The sequence below is a fragment of the Microplitis mediator genome, chromosome 10 (assembly GCF_029852145.1).
Source record: "Microplitis mediator isolate UGA2020A chromosome 10, iyMicMedi2.1, whole genome shotgun sequence".
Classification (NCBI taxonomy): Eukaryota; Metazoa; Arthropoda; class Insecta; order Hymenoptera; family Braconidae; genus Microplitis; species Microplitis mediator.
This window is the reverse complement of record NC_079978.1, coordinates 8141463-8164089: the sequence shown is the minus strand read 5'-3', so window position 1 is coordinate 8164089 and position 22627 is coordinate 8141463. Positions and strand designations below refer to the sequence as shown.

At 28.2% G+C, this 22627-nt stretch overlaps 2 protein-coding genes across 6 annotated transcripts in view; one reads left to right on the top strand and one right to left on the bottom strand.

The window, feature by feature from the left end:
* LOC130675440 (uncharacterized) overlaps window positions 1–22627 on the top strand; it is a 48670-nt gene that overhangs the window by 7366 nt on the left and 18677 nt on the right. For 3 of the 5 annotated variants that reach the window (XR_008991289.1, XR_008991288.1, XR_008991291.1), the window contains 5 exons: window positions 3228–3334; window positions 4330–4619; window positions 4748–4931; window positions 6871–7040; window positions 7114–12826. Coding sequence is in view for 1 of the 5 variants with exons in the window: in XM_057481134.1 (XP_057337117.1) it covers window positions 3228–3334; window positions 4330–4619; window positions 4748–4931; window positions 6871–7040; window positions 7114–11454 (5092 nt within the window). In the remaining 4 variants the exon portion in view is untranslated. Of the gene's footprint in view, window positions 1–3227; window positions 3335–4329; window positions 4620–4747; window positions 4932–6870; window positions 7041–7113; window positions 13395–22627 lie in introns of those variants that run through there. The other 2 variants (XR_008991290.1, XM_057481134.1) reach the window with 2 other exon arrangements.
* On the bottom strand, window positions 15222–16104 carry LOC130675441 (uncharacterized). The gene is made up of 2 exons (XM_057481135.1): window positions 15944–16104; window positions 15222–15791 (listed from the first exon to the last, which is right to left on the bottom strand). The coding sequence occupies exons 1-2, from the start codon at window positions 15992–15994 to the stop codon at window positions 15519–15521; spliced, it is 324 nt and encodes a 107-aa protein (XP_057337118.1). The 5' UTR covers window positions 15995–16104; the 3' UTR covers window positions 15222–15518.

The window sequence follows — 22627 nt, the reverse complement described above, 5'->3', positions numbered from 1 at the left end:
GAAGCTAAATATTTCTCAATGTATATAAATTCCAGCAAATAAATATTTAGTGGTATCAGAAATCACGTCAATGTTTTGTGGACTAGATAATAACATCACTTCAACAAAGTATTATGTACTTGTAACTTCAAAATGTTGTTTAACACTCTGGAAGAGCAGTAACAATGAAACAAACTTCTTACGTAACTTAAACTTTTCCAATTTAGTCTAACAAAATGTATACATTTCATTTCATCAACCACTTAGTTTATGAACAATTACACAATAAAATTTAAAACTTTGGTTATAATTATAATTTATCTTCAAATTATGTGCAGTCAACCAGGGTAACTTTGGCCTGTCAAGATAAAATTTTCCGCCCCAAAAAATAATATTTGGACAGGACGATTTTTTTTCTTTTTTCATACGTGTAATCAACAGACGGCTCAAAATATCAGAAAATCCGATTTGATGATAACAATGAAGTCACGAAAACTTTTACGAGGGGTCCAAAATACTCTGGCAGGGTAAAAGTTACTAATGTTGGCTGTATATTTCACAATATATATTTATGAAATAAAGATATTTTCGTTAAAAATTGCATTTAATAAAGAAAAAGAAAATAAAGAATTAAAAAAAGTAATTGGTTAAATGTTTATTAAAAACAAAAAAAATTACAACTTGAAAATGAATATTTAAAAGCAATTTATCACTTTCAAGTATCCAGAGACTAATTACTTAGTAATGGTTATCAAAAAACGAATTCTCAAGTTTTAAGTAGAAAAAAGTTTTAAGTACAAGGATTAATTTAATTTTTAACTTTGAATGACATTAAATCGTATGGCTTCGAATATTTTAATAGAAACTAGTTAAATATATTTCGTTAATGGCTAAAACGAAAAAACGTAATAAATATAATCGGAAGCTATTAAATTTTATTTAAATATTTTTGTAATTAATAAAAGCTTACGTTGATACTTTTTAGAACTTTTTTTTAATGGGAAAATGTAAATTTAATCGATAAAATGCATTAGAAAAAAATAAAAGCATTAAACCTTGATCAAAAATAAATTTTTACTGGCAAAAGAGATAAGAGATGTTTACAGCTAGAATAAATTTAAACGAAAAAAAGTAAAGAATAAAATCCACAGCTTACTCTGTTAAATTTATGGCCCATTAACTAGTTGGGAAAGAGATTTTCAGAAAGTTTTCCCAAACAGAAAGTTCCCATCATGGCATTGCATTATCACATGTTTGTTTTTTCGCTTATCTGATAGGTTATTGTTATGCGTGAAGCTATCTGCGATACAGAGCGCGTGTATTTGAACAGGGAATATTGAATTATTGTTTGGAAAATAATCTATTGACGCTACTGAAAATGTTTACAAATGACATGATTCAAAAACATTAAATAATATTAAAAAAGATCAGTATTAATTAAAAGTAAACAAATTTTTCTCTCAATTTGCGTTTCAGAAAATTGTTGAAAAAAGTTACAATTCCTTTGAAATTAATTTAAATTTGATGCATAACTGACATTGAAAATTACAAAATTTTCACTTTTCTTGCATTAAAAAAATAAAATATAAGCAAAGTCGAATAGATAATCGATGAAGCAACGACCAAACATGTCGGACTAGTGGCTCATACATCTACTGAATGAGGACGTTCGATCAGTTGCACGGCTGAAGTGCGCTTGAGAATAAATCGTGTTGTGATAAATTTTTATGAATCAACAGATATTTATGACAACCTTCGTGCGCGAATATGATTGTACAAGTCGTTAAATTTGATAACACATTGAGATTTAATAAAAAAAAAAAAATATCTTTCCTGCATTTCGAAACTATAAATTTGAAAAGAGTCAATTTCCAAATTTATCTCCTATAATGACCGTTAATAAATTTATGAGCTATTGTTATAAAAAAATTTGTATTTATTTTCAAATGAGTTTATGCATCAAATAATCAGTCAGTTAAAATATCTATTAAAATCTTATAAAAACTACGTTCTGTTATTTTGATTGCAAAATTTTTAATTACCGATTAATTCAAAGCAAATTATAATTTTTCATGTATATTTTAATTAAAATAAATATCGTACTCTGAGTAAAGCTTGAAAATGTTTTTATGCATAAAATATAAAGCTATTTTATAGCAGTATGCAATATCAATAGTAATAATTTTCACGATCGTGTTTTGAATGAATGTAATATTTGAACAATCAATAATACATTTGACTAGTATTTTACTCCTTTTTCTCCTGTCAAATCACTGTTCCTTCGCGCCGAATCGATTCTTATTTTGTAGGTCTGCACCTAATATCTGTCAGACACGAACTTAGTGTTGTACAACCAGTATGCCGTCACATTTATTTTTCTCTCCTCGGAATTTATGAAGATTTAAATTACTTATTCCCAACAGCATTAGTTAATTATTATATACACCATTAATAAAATGAATGAAGTCATCCAAGTTGATAATAAGCCCAACTGAGCTTAATTTTCATTACTACAATTATAATTAATTTCTTTAATTACTTTTAGCTAATTAATTTTGAATAATTTGTAACTGATTTCTAATAAATTAATTTTTGAGATGAAATCCAAAATTTTAATTGACAGGACTAAATTTCTATTTTTAACGATGTAATATTATATTTATTCATAATTCAATTGACGAACATATTGACTGATATTTTATAAGAGATAAAACTTATCATCAATTGAATGAAGATATTAATTACACTATTGATTATTACTTAGTCATTTTTCTCTAATATATACCGCAGGTTAAATAAATATAAAACAAAATATTTTGAAAAATAGTTACTGCAAATGTAGAACGAACATGAAACGAAGCAATATTGAAAGTCAATATACTTGAATTTGAATGATAAGATTGAATACATAATTTGCGGAATTTGCTTTTCTAGATTTAGAGACCGATAATTTTTAGATATGCATGCATGAAATAATTCACAATATGATTTCATATTTTTATTTGCAAGACGAATATAATCGATTGACCTATAGTTACATTCCATTAACCTGATAGCTTATTTACTGCGATTATGTATTCATAAAATGTAATAAAAGATTTAGTAGGTTTTTAATCTGATAAAATAATAATTAATTCGATACAAAATTGCTAGTAAATAATTGAATATGAATTACAAATTTATATGATACATTTGTTTTATTATCTATTTTACGGAAGCAGTAATTTTCTTTTGTTTTATTATTTTAGTTATCTAGAGGTTTACAATGAACGAGTCAGAGATCTTCTCGAACCTTCAACAAGTCCAAATAACTTAAGAGTTCGAGAACATCCACGATCAGGTCCTTACGTTCAAGGTATATAATTGAATCTTCTTTTTTAATATCCTCAAGTTAACACATCTAAATAGTTACTTTCTTTAAGAATTTTATTTTGAAATCAAAAAGATACTAAATAAAAAAATTCGGTTCTTATTTATTTTTAAATAAATTTTCAAGGAAAAATTTTAAGATCTTTATGAAAAGAATAAAGTGGCCAACATTTTTGAAAATTTATTGACTAAAATTGATTCATTAATATTAGAAGAATACTTTTTCGAAAAATTCAATTTTCATTATTATTGAATTTACTTCTACACTGCAAAAAAACCGGGGTATGTCCAGACGGTGTAGGTGTTAGAATTTTCAGTGTTAAATTTTAACACCGAAAGCGGTGTTAAAATAACACCGCCGCCGGTGTAAATGTTCTTTACCGGTGCTAAAAAAAATTCCCGGTGTTAAAATATTTTACTTTGTGAATATTTTTACTTATTCGATCACTATAGTTAGACAGTGTTTTTATCAATTTTTTAAATAAATTATGTATAACATAAATAATTATTTAAACCGTGGAATTTTTTTTTGTTACTCTCTAAACATGAACAAGTGAAAATAAGTGAATATTCACTAATTCCAAGTGCCAATCGAACCACTTTTTGGAAAAAGTGGTTCGACTGGCACTCGAAATTAGTGAATATTCACTTATTTCACTTGTTCACGTTTAGAGAGTACACTGATTTTACACCGATTTAACAGCAGTATTTTAACACCGCCAAATTACACTGCCCACACCAGTGTTATTTCATTTTAACAGTGTATACATACGCAAATCACATGCATTACTATAAATCCACAGTTTAAAAAATTATTAACTAAATTTTCATGCAGCATTTTTCGAATATTCTACTTAAAAAATAAAAGAAACATTTATTTTTCTGAAAGAGTGCTTTGAATTATAATTATTATTAGTGTATTTTTATTTTTCATGAAAAGTTGAATTATTTAAATTGACAAAAAAAAATATTTTTTCAAAGGACTGAGCCAACATTCAGTTGAAACTTTGAGTTCATTAATGTCTCGCGTCGAAGAGGGTACAAAAGCCCGTAAAACAGCTTCAACTTTACAGAATCACACAAGCAGCCGCAGTCACGCATTACTCACACTCTCGTTGGAATCCAGCGATAGTGCGGTTTCCGGACAAGTTATTTTAAAAGCCTCGGGGGCATCACGGAAAACGGATTTTTCTCGTGGCTGTAAATTACACTTGGTCGACCTGGCGGGCAGTGAAAATTCAGCTGCCTGTGCTGGAATAAATCGTCTAAAAGTGAGCAATGCATTTAAAATATTATATCCGTATTCATTTAATTATTTCATTTATAATTAATTATAAATGATAATTTTAAATAGTACTTTAATATTGACTATATATTAGTATTTTTATGTTGGTTTAAGTCACAGGAAGGAGCCAATATTAATAAAAGCTTAGTTGCTTTGGGTAATGTAATATCTGCATTAGCGGAAAGAAGTTCTGCGTCTATAAATTCCGGAAGGAAATTTATCCCCTATAGGGATTCAACTCTCACCTGGTTACTTAAAGATTCTTTGGGCGGAAATGCAACGACAATTATGCTGGCGAGTGAGTAAAATAAATTTTATCCTGTCAAAATTTTAATAAAATAACAAAAATTTTTCTATTCCAATTTATAGCCCTATTGTCGATACATTCATCAAATTGAATTGTAATTTCTGGAAAGTTATAAATTATCTACACTCACATTTTGAATAACAATAAAATGTTTTGTTTGATAAAAATAAATATTTAATATTAAAGAGACCGCTACTTTTTGAACGACCAAAATTGCGCACATGAGAATACAGAGTTTGAAGTATTTTTTTTTATGTATGTATAGTATTTAAATTATAATTTTCACATACTTTTTAGATGCTGACTTATTACTTCTCTAAATTCAGAGAATCGATGGTCATGAGTCCTTTCGATACACTTTTTTGACGTGTGTTGCTTAATTGAAATGTGATATTTCTTACGAGGGTCAGAAAATTCTGAAGTAGATAACAGGCGACATATATTTTTACACGAAAGAAAAAGAATTGTTGCTGCAACAGGAATAGGTCTTGTAACATGAGTTTGTTGCTGCAACAGGACCCGCCTTGTTACAGCTTCAAGATCAGGTATATTCCTGTTGCAGCCACATGTTCATTTCTGTTGTAGCAGAAATAGATCTGTGTCTACAACAGGAATAGACCTGAGGCGGGTCCTGTTGCATCTATAGGGCAAGTCCTGTAGCTGCGACAGGGTCATGTCCTGTTGCAGCAACGTTTTTTTTTCTCCATGTATTGAATTAAAAAAAAAGACTAAGACCACCATTATTGGTTTTCGCGATAAATTTACATATAGATATTCTTGTTCAGAGTAAAATTTACACAGAAAAAAAGGATTTCTTGGCGCAAAAAATTTTTTCTTGTCCTAAGAAAATTTTTACTTGACCTAAGAAATTTTTCGTATTATAAAGTGAAAACAAAACTTTTCTTGGAGTAAGATAAAATTTTCTCGGAACAAGAAAAAAATTTTTCAAGCGAGAAAAAAATTCTTGAGCCAAGAAAAATTTTTGTCTTCAATTCATAATACAAAATAATTCTTGCGCCAAGAAATTCTTTTTTTCTGTGTAATAATCAATTCATTATAATTTTTAACAAGTAGCGGTCCCCTTAAAAATAAATAACCAAATTATTAATAATAATACAAGTAATTTATTATGAACTTCGATAAAAATTATTTAAACACTTTTCCAGACTTACTATGATGGGCTGGTTAAAATTCAATAATCATCATAGAGCATATTTCCGGGATCGGTAAATAGTAGAAACAGAAATGGTAGTTGTAGGCTTATCGTATAATGTAAAAAAAAATGATAATAATAATAAATAGAAAAAATTAAGCAAAGATTAGTAATTTACTCTTCAAATTCATAAACTTTTTTTCATCGTATATAAAAAAAGTAGATTACATTGTTTACAAACAAAGTGGAAGGCTTTATATCAAACTCTTGGTAGTATATCAAGTAAACACGCGAAGTATTCGATATCAAGTTTTCCATTCTATATTTAACATTTTTAACAATATATTGCAATTTTTAAATTTAACATGTAAGTAATAAAAAATAACTAATCAATAACAAAACATTGTTTTAAATGATAAATTTGTATCAATACCGGGTTATTACTAACAATAATAATTTTAAAAAATTATGCCAATTATTATAAATTGCTAAGGTATAATTCAATAGAAATTTTTAAATTGAATTTTTAAATAAGTCAATAGTAGATAAATTTTTATATGGCACGAAAAAATTAGCAGTAGTTACAGTTGCGAGCTGAGTAGTAAATACACTTACCTAATTACGCAGCAATTAAGTAGTTTGAAGTAAAAAAAAAAATAAATAAATAAATAATAATAATTATAAAATATTAAAAATGTGTAATAAAAATATTGATTTAGCCATAAATTTTTATTTAAAAATAATGGTTAATTTTTATGACCTAATTTAATTTTACAGCGATATCGCCAGCTAGTGGAAGCTATAACGAAACGTCACACACTTTACGGTTCGCACAAAGGGCACAAAGCGTTATTAATAAGCCAGTTATTAACGAGGATCCGGTAACTAAAATAATACGTGAACTTCAGTCAGAAGTATCACGACTTAAAGCTCTTCTTGCTGAGAAGGTATTAAATTTCTTATAAATATTGTAAATAAAAATAGTACTTGTTTAAAGTAATTGATTGAATTGTTTTACAGAATGATCCGTTAACTGATTGCAAGTCTTTGTGCATTTGTCAAAGGAATCCTGATCAGACAGTTGAGCAAACAAATTTAAATACCAGATGTGTGTCAACATCAACATCACAATCACCGATAGAATCAAATTCTCTTTCGAAATTCCCTTACCCTTTGAGACGATACAGTTTTGATGATGGTTTGAGACTAAGATGTGACTCATTAAAGGCGTTAAGACAATTTGGATCGTTGGAATTTGTTCCAGCCACAAATAATGCACAAACTTTACAAGTTTCGGCAAGTTATAATAGAGCTAAAGTATCTGAATTAATCGATGATGATGATCAAGCCGATGAACCAGTCTTTGTTGATATACCGACTTTGGTTGCTGTTCTTATTAAACCCGACACAAGCGTTCAAGTAGACACTCATCAAATTGAGGAAATTTCAAGTGATAGTGTACTTGAAGATACCGTTGATACTGAATTTAATCAGGACATTGAACATCACTTTGCAAATTTAGTCGATGATCGAGTCGAAAATAATTCAAATGATTCTGTTAAATCTTTGTCAGTATTCAAAGAAATTACAGACAATTGTAATAAACAGCCTAGTTCGCTTGATACTCGGTATCCGAATTTGAAAATTCTTACAGAAAAGTCGTCGAAAAATAATAAATTACAAAAACAGTATTCGGTTGATTCAAATTTTGGTTTACAAGCATCATCTGTTTCGAAGATTTTACAAAAATACATTTCTAATGTTTCAAGAAGAGTACCTCAAGAATATGATTTTCCTCGAATTTTATCAACTGATTCAGAGGCACAAGCTAATTCTCAAGAAGAAAAATCTGAAGAACTAATCCATGTTAGAGAAGACGATGATCTAAAAGAAAATAAAAATCTTGACAAGAATCCGGAAAATCGAGGAAATGAAAAATCAACGAAAGAACTACACAATCCAAAGGCTTGTATTCAGAGAAAACAAAGTATTGATGGTTTGAAGAGAAAAACAAGCAAAGATAGCAGTTATAGTAGTTTGAAGGACGAACAATTATTTATATCTGGAACCTCAAAAGAATCTCTGAAACGTAAAAATTCATTAGATCCAGAGCAATTGCAACCGAGACCACATACGATAATACAACGCGCACGCAGAGCTGAAATAGTTGCTGCAGTTACAGAAAGGCTCTACGCGAGCAAGAAGACACCCGAGGACAGCAATACGGCATCAACGCCAGCCTCGGATATTCGCTCACCAGAGAATTCTGAAGTAAAACTTGCCTCGGTGACGAGGATGCGACTTCAAGAAATCTCAAGAAAAATGTTAGCCAAACGCCGACGTATTTGTGTTGATACCCAAACAGATATTTCCTCTACTGTTCGTGTACGAGAAATTGGAATTTTAGTTAAAGAACCTAAAATAATTCGTAAAGACGTTGCTGTTCTTACTGATCGTCACGAGGATTTCGATAAATTGCTGCCATGTAGCACTCCCGTTTTAAGAATAAAAGAAATGTCAACGTCTACAAGAGAATCACCACCTCCTAAACCAATTATTCTATTGAAAGATGCCTGTAATTTAACTGATGATTACAATTATGACTACGACACTATTTATTCACACCACCCAGACTCAGGTATTGTGTCAGATGATACTCATACGTACGCTGAAAGTAATCTATCAAGTACAGGCATTTCAGACTTTTGTTCCGACATTGAAAAAAGGCCAGTTGATAGTGTTAAAATGAATGATAGCTCAGTAAATACTAATATTGTTGAAGAAATAGTTGACACTTGTGCTCAAACGACACCTGAAGATTTACATCATCAACCAACACCGATTAATAAATGTTGTACGTCAAAACAATGTAATAACAATATAATCAAGCAAGTAAATAGTAAAAAAAATCAAGATTGCTGCCGACCAATTTTAGTAACTCCTCGTCTTTGTAAACAGCCAGTTGTAGTGAATGAACACTGTCATATCGCAGAAGAAGCTCCAAGTGAAACACACAAATGCACTCAAGAATCATCTTCGTGCAAAGGAGATAATCATGAAAAAAACATTATTTCTATTTCGGTACCTGATACAATTAATATTACTATTGAGTCTTCAAATATTTCAGAGTCAAAGCTTAGATTATTTGATAGTAATAAAGAACTTAAACTTAAAAATGCTGAAGTCCAAACGGATAAGAGAGATATCAATGAAATCGGTACTTTGACTGATATTAATATCAGCGGAATACACGTTAAAGATTCGTGGACAAGTTCACGGAGTAATAGTCATGCAGATACTAAAACATTTAGGATTGAAAATATATTTCAAGACCCACATGATACTGTTGCCAAATCTTCAAAAGTCGAGGGATATTCTGATGGAGCTAATTGTTCAATTGTTTATCCCGAAAAAACATCGTTTGTAGAAACTAACAAAGAAGATGACGCTTATCATAATTGTAAAACATCCTTAAGTTCATTAGAAGCAAGAAGAAAGTCATTGACCAGTGAGTGGCTTAGAAATCGTAATACTTGGTCCAATCAAAAATACAACTGTAGCCTGGATCAGCAAACAAATGCAGAACCAGTGTCTTTACCTCCAGAAATTCATTATAAATCGAAATTTACGGGACAATCAAAAAATATTCCGGAAATTCTTTCATGGAAAGATTTACATAATGGCCAGTCTCATAATGATGATACCAAAAAATGGAACCGATCTCAACTGATTGTTAATGATCACAAAACGTCAAATCGTATAACACCAAAAAGCTTAAAAATTGATGGAAATATACATTACCCTACAAAAATAAGGCATAATTACAGAGATATTTATGAGCAAGATATAAACTTTTCAGATGATAGCCTCGATTTCAAAGAAAAGCAAAGAAATTCGATTTCGAATGAAATTAAAGCATCAGAAATAAATCGCGAAATGAAAGATAATTTTAATGACAATGCGTGTCCTCCGGATATTGTTGTTCATGCAAAAAAAGATACTATTGATCCGTTGACATTTTCAGATAATATTATTTTAGATGATTTCGATGATAAGTATATAGAGTTACCAAAAAAAATAGGGATACGATTTAACGAAATACCTACGCGAGAAATTAAATCAATTTTTTACCATGTTCCTTTGATACCAATTGTATTTTCTGAAAACGGAATGAAAAATATCAATAATAGTAATACAGATAATGTCGAAGCTGCTACTGCTTTACCGAAGCCAATTATGAAAAATAGTATGAATTTTTCAAAAACTGCAAGTTCTGTAAGTATTAATGAATCTCGGTCAGATTCAGATTGCAAAAAAGTTAGCTTTGTTATGCCCGAAAATTTTTCAAATATTAGTGACACTGAACGCGAAGATGCGCACGGTAACAAAAATTCAAAAAATGGAAAACGAAATCTTTTTGAAGAATATCTTGAAGAAGCTATAGTTTTCATGCGAAACATTAATTCAATAAATTCTGATGAAAAATCTGATAGTACATTACTACCTAATCGCGGAAGTAATAATTTAAAGTACAATGAAACCTGTAATTCGGAGCACAAAAAAGTAAATCACCATACAAACGATGATTGCGATTTAAAAACTGATTGCTATGAAGAAAAATGTTCAAGTAATTTAGGAAAATTTGGACACTTTTCAAAACCCGATAAATCTGCTGAGACTAAATCTTATTTAGCCAAATTCAGTTCAGATAATGTAAATAGTAGTTCGTCATCGTGTTCAAGATTACGAAGTTTTTCAAGTGTTGATGACCTTCATTGGGACCACAAGCTTGAAAACAACGCCTACTCTAGAAGTGAATGTTATAACAGTAAATTTAGCAGAGTTATTGATGATGACAAATACTTTCATCAGTTACCTAATGCAGGTACCAATAAAGTTCATATAAATATTGACAATTCAAGAGAAGCGAACTCATCAGATTTAAAAAACTATAGTAATCATGGGAGAATACGAAACAATAATACGCCTAAAATGAAGAAACGTAGTCGTTCAGAATTTTCTGTAAGACCTAAAGCAGATTGTAGTTTTAATAAAAAAGTTGTTACATTTGATGAAAATAATTTACATTTACATAAAAAATTAACGAATAATGAAAGTTCTCTTATTGCGAAAGGAAGGAAATCACTAGCACATCCACGTTGTAGTATATCAAAATACGACTCTGCAAATGAAAATTCAAGTTCAAATGAAGCACTTGCTAATTTTATGGAGTCGATTGACGAAGCGTCGAGATTTAAAGATAAAATTAGATTTCCTTGTAGTCCAAGATTAAAGTTTTTACAATTACTCAGCGAGAGACGGAAAATTGTTGAGGATACCCGTAATACCAGTATTTCTTGAGCTGATTTTTTAAAGTCACAAATTGAAAGAAAAAAAGTTTATAAAACCAAGTCATCAATAAGACAAAAAAATATTTTCTTGCATGCAAATAATGACGTAATTTTTTATAATTAAGTAAATCGTGCAGTACTAAAAAACATCTCAAGTAATTGGTTTAGGACTTATATAAAAAATACAACAAATCAATTCAATGAATACATAATATCAAACACCAAATGGAACATGTTTTTTAAAAAAATCAACAAAGATTTAAATGAATGTATAATATTGATAGAGTAAATATTCAAAATAATAACAATATAAATGAAAGTAAAACATCGAGAATAAATACGATAAAGTAAATAAATCTGTAAAATATATGAAATATTTTATTTTATCGTATTAATTCGGTATATACTTATATTTTTGTATATTATTAAATTGGTAGTAATTATTAAAATAAAATAAGTACCAAAGATAATTAAAACTGTTCATAACAAAGAATTTATCGTTTAGAAAAGTAATTTTTAAAACTTATTATTAAATAATAATCTTTGTTGATAATTAATCATACGCACATTTAAGACAGTAATTACTTTTACCAAAAAATAATTGAGTTCAATTTAAAAAGTACATTATTGTATTAATTTTTCTACAAGCAATTAATTTTTTTGCTAGTAGTAATTATATTGCAATTAAAAAACACTTTGAGTAAGAAAAAAGTTGAATTATCTTGCACAGAGCAATTAATAAAAAATAATTATATACGTTATTTATTAATAAAAATTTAATTTTTATATGAAAAAAAAAAAGTGATAATAATTTTTTTTGACCGGAATGAAGAGAACAAATTGACAGATAGTTTACTATTTAAATGATTTAAATTAAACGAGTCAAAAAGTATCTATAGAAGTTGTAATAATTTAAAGATACTTAAGCAATCTCGAGTAACAAGATGTCAATCATATAAATTCTGTAGAAAATAAGATATAGTCTTGCTTTCTCAGCATCGTCTAAAACCAACCATCCTTAAAAACCTGTTCACTTTTGAATGAGCAGGTGTTTCATTCCAATTACTTCAACGGCTAAGATAATTTATTTTTTTCGACTTATTTGTTTTATACCTGGACTAAATAAGACACCACTGTCTAATTCATCATCGAGCGAGAGTAGCGTGCAGAAAAGGAATCATCGGTAATATATACCCTAAACTGGAAGAGAGTAATTACCTTAATTACATCGTTGCAACCGGCTCCTCGTAATGAAGCCATTAGTAGGAATGCATTTAGCTAGTGTATTTCTCTCTGGCACGTACACAGCATTTGCGCTTTGTTTACTGCATTAAATTTTGTTAAATCAAGGTGAATCCTCTATTTCATTAGAATCATTAATGGTAAGTACCAAAAGAGAAAAACTAAAAAATACAAAGCAGCTGTGAATTTATAAGTCTCAGAATAACATCAACGATCTTAAATATAAACATTTAAATTTCATGAATACTAATTTATTTATTTTCTTTAGTCATCTCATATTTTAGAGCTTGTTAATTTAAAAAAAAAAATGTTGAATTTTTTTTAGTAGTCAGGGAAACATATTTTAGGTTTAATTACTAAGATCTTGAAATAACTAACATAAAATAATTTAATTTATCGTATTATTTTGAAACTATCAAGTTTGAGAGGAATTTTTTTAATAATCAATTAAAATAATTGTTGAGTAATTTATTGTTTTCAGGAAGTAGAATATATATACTTTTTTAACCGGTTTTGGCATTAGACAATATAAAAACTCATTATAGTTAAATTTTTTCTTATGTGATTATAATTACGATATAATTTATGAAAAGTAATTTTAAAAATTGTGGAATTTAAAATGATAAAAAATACATGTGTTCGAATTAATTCCTGACTTTATTTTTTTCTTTGGTGACTAAATATAATTATGTCGTTAAAACTTTTTTTTCTATGATCAAATTTTGTAATTAACGAGACAATGATTATTTAAATAATTTTTATCTTTCTCATGTTTCAAACCCCAATAACTAACCGAAAAATTTAAGATTTGTAATTTTTTTTCGTTTTGACTCAACGCAAACGTGAGTTTATAAAACTATTTACGCCTTCAAAAGATGAAGTCTTCTGAAATTTTATTAAATTGAGATTCCTCTAAAATAAAAAAAAAATCATTATATCGTTGCACCAAATTTTATAATAATCGGTTGAATATTTAAAATGGTATTATTCCAATTAAAAATAAGTACCGGATATTAAAGTAATTTCCTGAGTGTTCCATCACAGACATACCAAAAATACTCTAAGAATCATTAAAAAAATCTATAGATTATCAATATATTGATAATAAATTACTGGTTGATACTGATAATTCCAGACAAATAAAATCGAGATAATGGCGATGCAGATTACTGGAATAATTTAGTTATTTTATAGGGGTTTAAATTAAAAAAAAAAAATGTTATTTATATTATTGGTATTTGATGGATGATAAACTACTGTATTAGAATTCACCGCACGTTCTGTATACAAGTGGCGTATAGAGTATGATTAATTCACGCTGATTGAGTTTGCATAGATATATTGATTGTTCGGAAAGTCGGTCACTGCAATGCACCAAACAATTCAATTCATGGCTATTTGCATACTGCGAATCATTTTTAATTATACTTAAAAAGATATTTTATGTTCAATATAATTCTGATTATTTAAGCTCCTGAAATTATCTCATCAAATCCCTATTTTCCCAACTCCATTTCAAATGATCGATTGTTAGCATGAAATTTTATTTGTATGAAAACTGAAATTAATAACTGATTGATAAAATCTTTAATGAATATATCCTATATTTATATTTAATTATCATTATTCATCATTTTTATTTCAAAACTTATGTCATTATTATTAAATTATTATTATTATATACAAGACGTAATTCAATAAACAATTAAATACTGAAGGACGATCGGTAACAATGCTTACAATTTATAATGACAAATCAAAAAATCTAGAAATTAATTTGTTACGTAACATCAAATCGTGACATCAAACAAAGATTTTTTATATAACTTAGTTAATTTTAATTTTTTGTTATTGTTTTAAACTTCCCGCTAATAAAATTGAAAAGTTTAAAAAAAGAAAGAGAAGTTACTGGTTTTGGTCCGATTTTTGAAAACCGAGTTCTGAACAAATTATTCCGCATTAAACGTCAAAATCGATTGATCCGTTCGAGAAATATCGTTGACGAAAGAAATTCTAAAAACGATTTTCGTTCGAATATTGTTAAGAAGATTGAACCGATCACTTTCAAAATAACATCAGGTTTAGTACTCGATAAAACACGGCGATTAGATGTACCTGAAGATCGGAACGTTTTTCACGCAATGAAAAAAAAATTTGAAAGTCAAAAATCTGATGGATGACTAGATGTCCGAAATGTTTCGCATATAGATGCTGATATGTCAGCCGAAAATCTTAGGCCACCTTCAACCTTCGGAACTGGCCCTTAAGCAGTAAAATTATATAAATATTTTTCATTTTCGTTGTGCGAAAAACGTTCTGATCAGTACATGCGATTAGTGTATCAAACATCAAAATCGACTGATTCATTCGAGAGATATCGATGCCGAAAAAAATGTACTCACAATTATATAATAAATTTTTTATATTTGTGAGTACTCTAAATAATTATTTAAAATAAATTTTTTTTTTTTTGCTTAATAATGTTATAAAAGCAATTTTTAAAATAACTCCGAGGTAGAAAAAAATTCAATGAAATAAACATCAAAGAGAACTGGGACAATTTATTAAAAATTCCGTGGCTTTTGTTAACATTTAGTCTGCTATAAAAATTATTTAATTTTTTATTAAAAAGAATTTTTTATTCGATAGGAATTATTAATAAGCAATGAAAATATCAGTGTATTTTTAATAACATCAAAGAATTATTTTCCATTAAAATGGTACAAAGCACTATACATCAAAAATTTATTTTTCATTTTATAAATATGTGGTACTGATGTACGCGAGGTAAAAATAATTTTTAAATAACAAAGTTAAAAAAATGTATCAAATTTACAACATATGTTTGTCCAATTCTTCAGTTGTATTTTTTAAACCAGCAATATATGAGCGTCCAGAATCAATCAATTCGTGACCATTTTCCATACCCTGTTTTGCTGTTTCTTGAGCCGAGTCCATAAGTTCTTGCAATTTATTTCGAGCTGATTCAATAGCTTTCCCTGCAGTCTCTTGAGCATACTCTATGGCCTCTTGCGCTCGGTCCTTGAATCTATCAAAAGCCTCTTGTGCTTTTTCCTGCATAGTTTGTTCTGGTAATGGCGCACTCTATAAATTAATTATTCTACACCGTATAAAACGCACTTTTCCTACTTGAGAAAATAAACGTATCTACTTGAATAAACACCTTGTTTACTAAAATAAATAGGTTTCTAAACTATCTTGGCGATTGAAAAACTTTAAAATAAATTAATCCTCACCTGAACGAGAAGAAAACTCATCAGAAAAAAAATAACAATCGTGTACTTCATTTTGTGTCCGGTAGCTTTGCTATTTCAAGACGTACTGTCGCACAATAAAATCGAGTTTGATATTAAAAGGATGTGTTGCACAACCTACGCTACGCTGTTTTTTTCTTTTTTTTTATTATTATATAAGAGGCGTTAATAAGCAATTATCTAGATTATCCTCAAACTACCGCGTGCATCGTAAAATGTATAAGACTTGCACGCTTATTGCCTAATCAAATAAAATAGACATCATTAAATATTGGAGCCTTGAGTATTTGTTTGTTGAACCAATTACTGATTTAATAAATTTTATAAGAAAATTTTTTTTCCGAACAACTTTATGTTAAAAACAGTTTTTAAAAAGTCACATATTTTAATTATTTTCGTTGAATGAGTTTTGAAAATAATCTAATTACAAATTATCAAAGTCAAAAATAACTCAGGTAATGAAATTAAATTAAAATTCCCACAAGAATAAAATGAAAAATTTGTTAACTTTAATTGAAATTTATAAATTTAATTAAAACCTACAAAATCTTGCAATTAAATTAATTAAAATATTTGCTCTATAGATACTATAGTATACTAGTTGTTAAGCCGACGTCATTTGTTCTTACTTCATGGAAATTTCAAAGTAAATATGAATGAATATAAAACTGCTTCTTGTTAATTAAAAGTATCTTTTTTCTGTAAAGAAGTATATACTTTTAATAAAAGTTGTTTTGTGAAATGTTTAAAAAGTATTCTCAAGCAACACTTTATACAAAAACTGAATTAATTAAAATTTATATTCAATTATTAAACACTTAATTTTCGTTATAAGGACAGATAAGAGTATACGCAAAGTTTGAAGTCTACAAATTACGTTATAGTGTCAAAATTAATCGTCGGTACAAAATTAGAGCTCTATCTTATGCATAAGTCATGTTTGAAATTCCACAATTAAATTACCAAAGTAAGTATAAACAAGTTAAACGTTAACTCATTTATATACTTAGGTTTACGCATTGTACTTCTCTGTGCGTGGGAATATATATAGGTATAGTGTATAGTATATAGTATATAATATAAAGTATATAGGATGTTTTATAGGAATATTAAAGCTATTGTCGCAGGATAAATTGAATATAAAAAGAGACCAGAAAAAGTATGTAAAGAGAAGGATTTCAGAAATCTCTCTAGTCTGGTTGGTTCGTTATGTTTTGTCTGTGACCCTACACTAGATTACTATACCTGGGTATTCCCTTCACTGTTAAACAAGTATAGCGACAAACCCAGAGAGATCTCGTCACGCGCAAGCAACCGTAAAGCGGTACTAATTTCATCGGATAAATTCCTTGAATATACACCGCACGTACGTGCATTATATTATAAGGAAAAACTACCATGAATTTTTGACATACTATAGAGTTACGCAGGATTTTTATAACAATAAAAAATCCACGAATGTCAATGTCATTGGGGAAGATGATGAATTAAAAGACACAATGCTTGAAAAGAAAAATAAATATGCCAAAGGTAGTCAGATTGGGAGGTATGTTTTTTGAAGCAGATTTTATTCATCAAATAAAGCTTCACTTATATTTTTTCAAAATTTTGTAATTATTATTTCAATACGAGCTAATTAATTATATATTGTAGAATTTAATAAACACATTGATCGGAAGAATTCAAATGTACGCAATTTAATTCTCCTGAATTTTAAATTATAGGATTCATTATAATAACATGCTTACGATTTCACGAAAATCATACAGGTGCCTTTGGAGCCTCATAAAATTTGAAAGGAACGGTAAAAAAAAAATATTAAAAAAAAAATATACGGTCGTTTATTTTGAAACATAAATTTCATGAAATTAAACTACGGTTTCTCGTTGAAAAATAATTTAATGATTACTATAAAATTTGACTTTGTTTTTTTTTTTCGACTATCTAAAATAGTACTTCAAAACTCCAGTCTAATTAAAATATATTATGGTGAAATTTTCTGAGAATTATGGTATGATAGTTTCTGCACTAATTAATTTAAAGAAATCTAAGTACAAAAAAAAATAAATTCATGTATTTTGAAATTATTTCTTCTAAATGTCTGAGTGCCCTTATGCACTGTATAAAAATTCGGTGCGAAAATGGCCTCGGAGAATTTTACACGGCCGTGTAGTGTGAAATAAAAGAGTAAAAATCCTCGGTGTAAATTATCCATCCATGTAATTTTACACCATTCTGTGTTACTAGTTATAATTTTTATTAATGAGCAACAAATGATCATCAAACATTTTTAACTACTTAATCAATAACAAAATTGATTTCATTTAGATATTGAATAATATTTTGAACATTTTAATATTTATATAAATTACACATTTACACGCTTGACGGTGTAAAATTTTTAATTCGCACGGCCTAAATTCATCTCAATATTTGGTGCAATTTTCACAGCAAAATTTGTACACCGTCATTTACCCTACACCGAGTCAAAAAATGTTTTGGTGTATGGATATAATAAGCGTGAATAATATTATTATGGACAAATTTCGACAAAACGAAATAAAGTATATTACTCGTACTCGTGGCTTGATAAAAATCGCAGTAACAATAAAATACGATTACACAAATAATAACACAAAGACTTATCTGCACCCAGCAGTCATAAGTAATTTGATATGATTGCACAAGCCGTTTGATGCTATTATTCCGGTCTGTAGTCATTGAGTGAAACCGAGCAGATCCCAGGTAGAAAGTAATCAATGGAATTAGCTTGTATTAAGCTAATTTTATCAGTTTTAGCCTAAAATTAGCTAACAAACTATAGTTAACACAAGGTTAGTTGGTAACGCTTTGGATCGCTAACATAAAGCTTGCAGTTTTAGCTTGCATAAACAGTGACAATTCAGCTTACTATAAGGTTAAAAATATATATTATTTTTAGCTAGAATAGATTTAGTAATTTAAGTTTGAAAACATGTTTACAGACAAAAATATATTTTATTATTTTTTTTTTCTGTACACAAACATCAGATATTGGGCATTAAATGTATAGTGTTATATATATTTTAGAAATATTAAACAGTAAATGTTCTTTTATGGTTGTCATTCATCGTTTTAACAGTAATATATAACGTAATCAGTTTTATGCTTGTAATGTAACGACGTTCTAAAAAATTCAAATTTTTTTATTATAAACATTAATAACTTGTGATTCAATAAATTAAAAAATTAAAACTTACGTACTTAGTAAATATTTTTCTTTATAAATGTTGCAAATAAAATTGAACTCATTTATCACTTATAAACAATAACAAAAACTCCTAATTAACCTCAAACTTCAGTTTTCAATGTACCCTTGGCGTAATGTAAGCAGATAAGGTAGTTTTCAGTTTAGAATCCAAGCTTAAGACGAATCTTATCTTACGCGTGGAAAAAAAGTTAACAGAAAGGTATATTTGGAGGTTAGTTACACTCTGAAGACTTGTCATAGAATTCATTCTAATAACAACCTAGAATAAAGCTTACAAAACAAGACTTAGATGTTAAGCTAAAATAAAGCTATTTTGAAGTTTCAAACTTGTCCGACTAAGACAATTTTCTACCTGGGGAAGTAATTGATCAAAAACTTACCATTTATTGTTGTTATAGCCTTTTCTACGAATAACTTTGATCTTTACTATGTTCAGTGAGCTTATTTAGAACCATCCTTTACTTTTTTGACTAAAAAAAAAAAAAAAAAAAAAATTATTTACCAGCACTATACGAAAAGTTCTTAACATTTGACGTAATTATAGACATATTTTTGTTTAATGCTGTATATTAATGTGTTCATATTTCTGTACAAAGCTGTTATTTTTATTGAAAATACACAAATGCATAAGCAGTGCGGTTTTTTGATTGTTTTGACTATCAAAACGTTCTCGAGTGACACAGAGCCAGGTAAGTTGTTTTATTTGTCAAAATCAAAATAAGATCGAAAGAAAAAAAATCGAGATCTAGATTGTGTAGTCTTTACGAACAGTTGTGACAGATGCGGGATTATATAAATCGTACCCGGACTAGTTATTCCTTTATATTGTACGCAACTTTTAGAAGAAATACAAATACATTGTCATTTTATACAAGAATAAAAGTCTCTTGTATAAATAATAAAAATATTCTGTCACTGATGCGTACACAGACAGAGCGTTTGGAATATTCAATCGGTGCATATAAAAATACTCTTTAGTTTTTATTTTTATGTCTACCATTGAACAATATAACGTTCTTTGATAACGGTTCTTTTCAAAAAAATGTAATTAAATTTTTTATTAAATTTCATACGTATTCAAAAGTTTCTATTTTAGTTGGCGATATCGAAAAATTTTTTTATTCCATTTTAAAAGTTTTTAATACAATGTATGTATTGTTTTTGTATTTTTTTTTTTTTTTTTCGTTTGATTGTAGGTGAAGTAATATCTCATTAATTATTTGCATTGATAAAAAACAATGTATTCATTTCTATAGACTAGTGAACTTTTAGTTTTTTTTTTTTTTAGTTCTTTGATATTTTTTTCATCGGATAAAAGGATTCTTTTGTCCGAAAACATACATTGAAGCATTATTTCTCGTTAATATGTCACACACTGAGAGCATATAGTTCAATAACAGTATTACTGAGATCAAATATTTGTTCAATTGTTAATCCTGTAGATTTATAAATATATATAGAACAGGAACAGTGGTTTTATAAAAATCTCTATCTACACAGAGGATGAATCAAATGTGGGTATATAATATCTTATCCACGGTTAAGATTTACTAAAATGGTAAATCGTTCATTCTTACACTCTCGTTTTATTTAGAACCCGCATCTCGATATTTTTTTTTTCCATTGTCCACCGCAGAAGGTAGCCGAGAAGGCTGTATAATCGCATTGAGATTTTTCGCCCGTGTCCGACTTGTGAATTACATCAGAAAACCGACGAGACGACGCCTCTGGTTTTCTTCGTTTGCACCTTTCTTATTTCCATTTTTATAACCACAAAGTATTCCTTCGTGGTTAAATCGTGCGAGAATAGAACTCTAAATTTGTTATTTTTTTTTTCTCTTTCTATCCACTTCTAAATGATATTTTTTCGTGGTCCGGAAACACGCCCAAATTGTTTTTTTTTTATTTTCTTTTTTATTAAAAAATACTGCCAGATGTTATATATTGAAACTTATTGAATGAAAAGTGAATCAATCAGAAAATTTTTTTATTAAAAAAAAATTAATCAATAGCTGAGATGTATTCGTTTGTTAGTTCGCTTTTTATTTAATCGCTACATTATGTATGTACATAGTAAACATTCAAATATTGAAAAACATTTGTACAAATATTGAAAATAAATAAAAGTTTATAATTTATTTGCCGTGTTTGAACGTTTAAATAATTTAATTAAAAAAAAATAAATAAAAATGATAAAATTTATTTAGAACATCGACGAATAGCTGACTTGGAATTTAATTAATGGCACATAGTGGCCTGTACAATTCCCTCGGACAACTATCTCATTCCGCACTCGCTGTTGTTTGAAAGGAATATTCGAGGATAATAAAAATAATAAAAAAAAAAAAAAAAACATTGAATTGACCTCGAGTATTAAAAACTATACAGCTTATAATTGAGTTTTTTACTAACAAGAAGTTTTCTCCCAAAGCTGCATAAACATATCTTTAAATTTAATATATTCATTACGAAAAAAAATATTAAAATATTTAGTGTTTAAAAAAAAAAAAAAAAGAAAAATAATAAATGAAAATAATGAGCAAATTTATAGACTGAATTTCCTATGAATATTTTAAATATTTATAAGTATTTCAAATATAAGGAATTTTTAAGGTTTCTTGATGCTGCTATATCTGAATAATAACTTGGAAGAAGTATTATTCAGTAAGATATAATTCCGTGACTTGATTGCATTCTATATTTAAATCATAAAAAAGTTTGACCGCAGGCATTTAATGTTAGGAAAATTGCTGTTCAAACTTTAGCAACTTTCGAGAATGTTGGACCACTTACTAGAGTATGGGTATTTTCTCACCACCCCGCGGCGATTTCATCATAAAAAAACTTTTACTATATACACCACACCTGACTCTAAAGTTTTTCTATATACATAGATATAATATATAATATTGTATACACATAGATATATATATATATATATATAAATGCGGCGACATCAATGACAAATATCTAACCCTAATTCTGTATACCAGTGTACAATAATGTTACTTTTGTACGATCGATTTCTTTTGAGTATTTCCGCATTCAAAAAAATATAAAAAAACCTGTAGATTCAGATAATAGACGAGGGGATATTTCTTTTTTACACGGAAAAAGCTGATGGTTCAAAGAGTGCCGTACGTGCTCTGGATGTCACTAGTGTATATAGTTAAACATGTTTTATTGCAGAGTAAATGAAAACTTTTGACAAAATACAAAAATATACCCAACTTTTTGAAAACTGTATTACGCCATTATATTAAATTAATCTATCTAGAGTTTGAATTAGTTTTTTTTTTATTTTTTTGTAAATATTTACCGAATTAATAATTCAAAGTACATTGACTAATAATTAACAAAGTTTTTAATTTTATAGTCAATATTATTTTTCATTCACCATTTCATTACCAACTATA